Source organism: Apteryx mantelli, chromosome 1 (genome assembly GCF_036417845.1).
Source record: "Apteryx mantelli isolate bAptMan1 chromosome 1, bAptMan1.hap1, whole genome shotgun sequence".
In the NCBI taxonomy this organism is placed as follows: domain Eukaryota; kingdom Metazoa; phylum Chordata; class Aves; order Apterygiformes; family Apterygidae; genus Apteryx; species Apteryx mantelli.
The window spans coordinates 131,157,514-131,165,399 of record NC_089978.1 but is presented as its reverse complement, the minus strand read 5'-3'; the positions used below and the strand labels follow the sequence as shown (position 1 = coordinate 131,165,399).

Below are 7,886 nucleotides of genomic sequence, written 5' to 3'. Positions count from 1 at the left end.
GCTGGGATTTACCAGGCTTTGTATCCTGTCCAGCTTGTGTGGAATGCAAATAAGCAAATGGCAGAAATGCTGGAAAATAAATTAGATTTGATCAGATCTTCTAATATCAGTAGCCATTTTTTACCAGCTATAAAGAAATACCTGGCCTGAAAAAGATTTAGATTTTTAACCCTTTAAATTGAAAATAGCACAAAAATTTTCCTGTTCACACTAGACTTTGTGAGGAGCAGAAGCGGGGGGAGAACTGTGTGCCTCTAAAAATACACATTCTCTCTTCTTACCCCGTGTTGAAGACTTTTAGAATACAGTTTCCTTTTCTGTTTCAGTGATGCTGGGTATCATTAAGATTGATGAGTTCAAAAACATATTTCATTATCTCTTAGACACAGCTTGGCTGCTCTTATAGCTCCTTCCCTGTCTCCAAAACAAAACCTGTTGTTTTCAGAGGGTCTGAAATTAGAGTGATCTCACTTAAAAGGGCAGCCTGTCCGCATTTGGAAAGGGTCTGCACAAGAGCAGCCAGGTCTTTCTGAGGGAGCAGTGTATTTCCTTTTAGCCTGAAGTCATTGATAACTGACAGTTTCATAACAACAGGATGCTGCTGTCATGAATTGCATGTGCGTGGGGCCACCTGAAATGCTTGAACAGGATATCCTTCTCTTTCCAGGTCTGGTATGTCCTCTTGAAGTGTCAGTCAGTTCAGGGAGTATCCAGGTTGCTCGGGGCCAGACAGCAGTATTGCCCTGCACCTTCACCACAAATGCTGCGCTCACTAACCTTAATGTCATCTGGATGGTCATTCCTCTCTCTAACGCCAACCAGCCTGAACAGGTAGGTCCTTTCTTACTGGTGCATGGGGTTTGGGGGGGGCTTTTCTTTTCCAAACCCTTTTGTCACTGATCTAGATGGAGTCCTTGTACAAAACTGAGCCTCTCATTCCCAGAATATTCCTTTCATTGCTGAACATGGTGTGCACATCTTACATGACTCTGATTTCCCAGTGCTTTGTTAATTGATGGTGCATACTGTGTCCTCAGCTTCCTTGGTTGGATGTGCAGTTGGGCAGGTGTATGGGATACTGTATGACTGCTCTGGACCTCTGGTGGTTTGTGTATTCAAGGGAGCACTAGAGGTGTAATCCAGCTTTTGGTGCGCTGGAAATGAGATTTGGAGGATGTGGAAGCAGCTGCTGGCTTGACCCCTTAAACCTGTGAAATTTGTGCAAACACCTCCTAGAATACATGGTTTCTTATAGTCCAGTCTTCCCTTTTAAATATTGGTTGCTTGTTGCTTATGAAAGGTCATTCTTGAGAACATTAGTAGATGAAGAACTACCGTGGTGAGTACTGGAATCATAACCTGAGAGCTGTTGGCCTATTTTCTGCCCATATACTCAGAGAGCAGAAGAAAGCCATTGCTCTGAAACGCATCTGTCTCAGGTCGCTCTGCACCCATCATATTTGCTATTCAGTTGTGAGATCCAGTATCCCTCACTGAAGGGTACTTGCTCCTCAGGGATTGGTCTGAGTACCTCCATGTAAGCTGTCTGGTTGGTAGACATTGCACAGGTTCAAGGGTTGTATTACCTGTCATTCAGTTCATCCCAGTGATCTTCAGCAAGCAGTGTCAAATCATAGCAAAGTATTATTGGCTGAGAGCCGAGATGATACTGTCCACTGGGTGGATGCTTTCCAGCAAAGTACTCAGAGACTTGAGGAGAGTCTCTGTCTCTCTACATCAATCCTGTCCAGATGGATAATCACTATTACATGAAACAGGCTGATATTGCCAAACCAGTGATGCCAGAAGACTTGGGTCTGTTCTGTTGCTTCTGTGATCATATTTACTGACATAAAATAGGCTACTGGCTATTTTTTAAAGAAAATAGCTCTCCTAGGATGTGACTGCCTGGGGCTAGTGTTTTATATCAATATCTGGTTATTCAGACATTCCCCAGGAACTGGTCCTTTCAGCTTTGGAAGCCCATGTTTTGCTTGCTGTTTTCCCTCTTTGCTCAGCTCTTGTGGAGTGTTCTTTGAACCTTCCTTTATTTTCCAGGTTATTCTCTACCAAGGGGGTCAGATCTTTGGTGGTGCACCCCAGTTCTATGGGAGAGTGGGGTTTGCTGTGACAATGCCAACCACCAGTGCCTCCATCTTCATCAACAACACCCAGCTATCAGATACTGGCACGTACCAGTGTTTGGTCAACAATCTTCCCGACCGAGGCGGCAGGAATATCGGAGTCATTGGACTCACTGTCTTGGGTGCGTGTACTGGAGCTATGGGGGACAGGGGAGGAACAGGGGCAAAGGGACCCTCTGTGCATGATGGTGCCTAGCAGAGGGATATGGTGGTGTGTGTATTGGAGCACATGGATATGCAGCAGGGAGGAATGGGTTGCCTTGTGGGTATTGTGGAAGTTTGTAGGGCATGTACCCTCAAATGCAAATGGTATATCATAGACCTGTAAAATACAGTGGAGAGAAAGCTTTTGAGACAGGATTGTAATGTGGAATTGCAAGAAGCACTTGGAGTGCTAAGGGAACCATAGGAGTTTTGTGCTTAGCAGTGGGAGAAGAGAATGGACTTTAGGTCTTTGCTTCCTTTCCCTGTAAACAATTAATATTGGATGCTCCCCAGGATGTTAAATACTCCACAGTGTGCGCCATTATGGAGCTATGAAAGCAAAACCCAACCACAGCAAATTCTGTTTGCAGCTTTGTTCGGTCTTGCCACACAGAAATGTTCACCTTCTTTTTCTCTAGGGAGGGGTCTAAGAGAAGTGGGTCTGAACAAGTCAGCAATAGTCTGCAACCTTGATGGACTGGCTAGTCAGGAATCTTTGTGAAGTGCCACCACCCAAATCTTAGAGGGTTCTTGTCTGCTACCTCTCTTTTGAGCTTTGTCTCCCTCTTATCCCCCTTCAGCTCATGCCGATGTCCTTGCTTTCCCCAGCAGTGTGTATTCAGAAAAGACCTGCACTCCACTGTTTGGTCATATCTCCTGATCTGCTGTCACTTTCCCCTCTTCTTTCATTTTAGTTCCTCCTTCTGCCCCGCTCTGCAGAATCCAGGGGTCCCTGGATGTGGGCAGCGATATCACACTGACCTGCAGCTCAGAAGAAGGCATCCCCCGGCCAACATACCTCTGGGAGAAACTGGACAATGTTCCCAAGTTGCCCCCAACTGCCACACAAGGTGCTTGTTCTGTTGACTTTCCTCTTATTTCCCAGGTGGCAGCCTGGGCTTTCCTTTGTCCAAGCTGTCAGAGGTGACACAGCTCATTGAGTGTCTGCCATCATTTGCATGGTCACTTGTTTGGAACGAAGATTCCTGGAGCGTTGGAGCCTGTGGTGGACTAGGTACCCTCCAGTGGCCATTTAAACTTCCTTTTTTTTTGGTAGAAAAACATGTTCCCCATTGAGGAGCAAGAGTCTAGTCAAATGGGAGAGAGAACATGGTGGCCAGATATTCACACATGGCTGGAGATATCAGCTGCTGACTCGCCTGCTTTTCAAACCAAACAAGAGACTCATAGATTGGAAAATGGGAGAAGGGAGGCAAAATCCTCCCCCCAAAATCCTGCCAGCTTTTCACACTGAGGTCACTGCTCCAATATGTTACTGCTGGAACTGCCTTTCAGATGTGTGTAAAAACAAGGCTCTGATCAGACTGGGATGGGTATTGGCCAGCTCCAAGTCCCAACCATCAGATTTCTTAGCCTAGGTGGCATAACCAAACAGTGATAGCTGTACTCCTTCCCTTTAACTTGCCCCATTTTAGGACTATATAAGATTTTTAGTTTTAGATAATTCAGGAGTGAGGAAATTTGGCAGAGCAGGCGATGCAAAGTCCAGGGATGGGAGAACAGGGGTGCTGCAGGGCAGCACTAAATTTGGCAAGTAGACTTGGGGACAGGGCATTGCATATCTCTTATTTCCTCCTTTCTTTCACACAGTATGAATCCCAAGCTTTAATTTGCAGAAACTCATCTACAAGAAGAAAAAGAAACATTTAGTGTAAGCTCCTTAAAACCTAATCTTGTGTATGTATGCACAATGCTTCCATCTCAAGGTTATTTCCTAATTTATTTCTCTCTTAAGAGTCTCACACCACAATTCTCTCTTTGCTGGATTTGCCTTTTCATGGCTTTTGTGAAGGGGGGAGGGATTTAAATCCTTCTTTTCTCTCTGACTAGACCAAGTCCAGGGCACTGTCACTCTCCGAAATATCAGCACTGTGTCCTCAGGTCTTTACCAATGCGTGGCTTCAAATGCCATTGGAACCAGCACTTGCCTTCTGGACCTGCAAGTCATTGCACGTAAGTATGTTGCCAAAAGAGGCTTGGCCACCTGGTTCTGTCTTGTGACAGTAACGTGTGTAACCATGTTTGCTGTGAGCCACCATGTGCCTCTCTATCAGAAGATCATTGTACCCTGGAATGGGGATGTTGCCTTTGCCCCCTCCCAAGTCTTGGTAGCTTCAAATACTCATGGACAGCCACAGCCCAGTCCTGATGTCTTCTCTGTTCTCTGTTCAATCCTCCTAACAGCCCATCCCCGGAGCATCAGCCTGATTGCTGGAGTGGTCGCCACAGGTGCTGTTGTGCTAGTTGTCTGCATTGTCTTGGTGGCCGTGGCCCTGTTTTACTGGAAAAATAAACACAAAGAGGAAGAAGAGGAGGAGATTCCCAATGAGATAAGGTAGGGATTAAGGAAAGCTGGTGGCAGGAAACCTCTTATCTCTCAGCAAAACCAGTGGCTGGCAGGAAGGCACGTGGGAGTCCCCTCTTGCTAATCCTGGGTGTGTTCAGTGGGCCAGGGGAAGGTGTCTGTATCTGTCCAGAAAAAGTCAGGAGCAAATGGAGAGTGGTAACAACTGATTTTGTTTTCACTATTGCCTTTATTGAGGACTTTGGCCTGAAGCTGCTAGCTCCGTAGGAGAGTGGTTCCACACATAGCAAGGATCCTGACACACAGTACTGGGTAGTGATGAAGAGCTCTGGGGAGACAGGTGTGACCTTCTCCAGTGTTACAGCCACAGTGTGTCCCTCTGGTAGCTTCTTGCAGCTTCCCTGAGCATTAGCTTTGTTGGTTGCTACAGGTACAGTTGTACTGACTGTGTAGTACTGTGGTTGTGACACCCATTGGTTTTGCCCCCTAAACATGTGAGTGTGGATTGTTTGCCTCAGTGGTAGGCATGTGGAGCAGGTAATGTGCACAGAGATGGGTCCTGCAAAGAGGGATGAGTAAGCAGGCCAATCAGCAATGCTGGTTATCGTTGGTGCTTTCCTTCACCTTAAATTGATAGCATTGCTTCCAGTGAGGAGGGGCGTTGGGAAAATGGAGCAGCATCCTCACTGTCCCTTCACACCCTCTCCTTGTCTAGGGAGGACGACCTGCCGCCCAAATGCTCTTCCACCACGAAAACATTCCACGCCGATGCGTCCTCGTCAGAAAATGACACCCTCACCTCCTCCAACACCTACAACAGCCGTTACTGGAACGACCCCAAAGCCAACCATGCCACAGACTCCTTCACCTGCTTCGGCAACAACAGCGATGCGCGCCAGCCCCCCTTCTCCCGCTCAGGGAGCATGAGCACCCGCCCCATCTATGCAAACGGAGGCCACCCATCCCCAGCTCCCCCTAAGACGCTGGTGGTAACGGCCAACACAGCACCGTCCCCTCAGGAGGTGATTAGGAGTAATGGCTCAGTTAGCAGGAAGCAGAGGCCGCAGCACACACGCTCATATGCCGTGAGCCAGGCAATGCTGGAGCGGATAGGGGCTGTTCCTGTTATGGTGCCTGCCCAGAGCCGGGCTGGTTCCCTTGTGTAGGGTGCATGGGCAGGCGAAAGCAAAGCAAGAAGCTTCTTGTACCGGGTGGGGTGAAGACATGGCCAAGAGACCCTCCTCCTTCTTGAAAAATGTGGTGAGATGGGGGGAGATGTGCCTCTCCCTGCTGCCCTCCCCCCTCCTGAGACTGTTGCTGGCTGGTGGGACAGCCTCTGCCTTGCCACTTTGCCCCCCAGGTTTTGGGGGCTCTTCCACACTGGTGGATCTCACAGATGTGCCAAGGCCACAGGAGAAGGGTCCTAGGAGTGTTGCTGTGCTTGCTCTGACTGCTGGGCCCCAGCAGGGATGCACGCTCGGCCCTAATCTCTGGGGAATTTGTTTTTCTTCAGTTGGTTGTTTTTTGTTGGGGGTTGTTTCTGTTTATTTGGGTCTTTCAAGGAGGTTTGGGAATATTCTGTTGTTGTTGCTGTTTTATTTTCAAGAGGACAACAGACTGTGTTGGAGTGGGAGAGACAAACATGCCTGGAAAAGGCAGAAAAGGGTCAAGTGGGGAAGGGACACTCAGGAGGAGTATGCATCAGCCTTGGTGACCACAGCCCCTTCCCCACAGCCCTGTCCCTGCTGCTGGATGAGGGAGGGCAGTGGGATGGGGACAGTTGTGAGGAGACAAGGGCCAAGGAGGGCCCACGCTGCAGGGGTGAAGCAGAAGCAGAACCACCAGCCAGGCCGAGGGGGGAAGGTTGGGCGAGGGTATGGGCCAGAGAGTGTTTTTCTTTATTTATTTTTTGCAATTCTTCCCCTCCACCCTCTGACACACTCACATGCACACACACATGTCCTTATTACACTGGATGTTTTTTCTGCACTAGTTCTGGGTGCCTCTGGGCATCTTTCCCTGCGAAGCTCTGTGCAGTAAGAGGATGCACTGCTCCTGCTGCTGCTGTAGGACTCATGGCATTTTTTGTTACTGGGGTTTTTCAGAGGCAGAGAGGAGCACAGTGGGGTGGGAAAGCAGCAGGCAGATCCTGAAGGGCTGGCCAAAGGCATCTGCTGCTCATGGACTTCTCTGATTCTGGGCAGGTGGCTTCAAACCCCAAAGCTTTGGTGATTGCATGGCAGGTTTTCCTTAAAAGGCTATCCAGGGCTGGCCTGCATGGCAGGGCACATTTTATGCTTGGGGCCCTCACACTGAGGACCACAGTTTTTGTTCCCTCTTTACCCCCCCACGCACTTCCTAGATGCTGGGGTTGGCAGGACTTACTTTCAAATCCCTTTGCTTAGAAGGAGGGAAAACTGGGGCTTAATGGAGGGGATAACCCCATGGAAGCCCATACACTCACTCTCTGCCTCCACTGCTTCCCACAGTGTCCCAAGGCCAGGTACCTGTGGCACCTGCTGGTGGCTCTGCCATCACCTCACAGCCAGGAAGGTGGTTGTTGCTGACATCTATTCTTTTACTTTTTCTATTGCAACTAAATAGCCTTAATCAAAGCCAGGAGTTGAAACTGCTCAAGGGGCCTGGTGCCACTGGAGGGCTGGACTGAGGGGCTGGCACTTACCCTCCTAAGAGAGCCCTGGGTCCAAGCAACCATGCATGGATGGGTATCCCTGCCCTCCTGCATAACACTAACTCTTATACATGTTAAGGCACTGGTCACCTCCAAGAGCACCAGAGCCCTCCCAAATGTGCACTCGGAAAAGCAGTGTCGGGGATCACTTTCCGTAGCTCTCACCTTGGAAAAAGGGTCTGTTTAGGCCAACAAACTCTTCCTTGTTTCCCCCTTTCCTTATCCCAGCATGCTTTACTTTCTCTACCAGTGCATAAGCTTTGGGCAGGGCCTTCTGCCTGAGTGGTACCCTTCAAGCACAAGCACAGACTCCGAGGAAGAGGCAGAGGTGAGGGCTGGATTCCCACATGGACACATAGGCTTCTAAGGGAGGTTGGGGGTTCCTGGGCTGCACAAGGTTTGAAGCTTGGCTGAGATTTTGTGCCTTCTTTGCTTAAAATAATAATAATAATAAAAATATCCACCCTCCCTTCCTCTGCCCTCCTACACAACTCTGTCCAGAATGGGTGCAAACCCCCTC

The 7,886-nt window shown here is 48.8% G+C and overlaps 1 protein-coding gene across 1 annotated transcript; it reads left to right on the top strand.

Moving 5' to 3' along the window:
* The first annotated feature begins 777 nt into the window (after positions 1–777).
* IGSF11 (immunoglobulin superfamily member 11) lies at positions 778–6,221 on the top strand. Its single transcript, XM_013950055.2, has 6 exons — positions 778–831; positions 2,059–2,266; positions 3,044–3,199; positions 4,200–4,322; positions 4,554–4,704; positions 5,390–6,221. The coding sequence occupies exons 1-6, from the start codon at positions 793–795 to the stop codon at positions 5,838–5,840; spliced, it is 1,128 nt and encodes a 375-aa protein (XP_013805509.2). The 5' UTR covers positions 778–792; the 3' UTR covers positions 5,841–6,221.
* Positions 6,222–7,886: the final 1,665 nt, after the last annotated feature.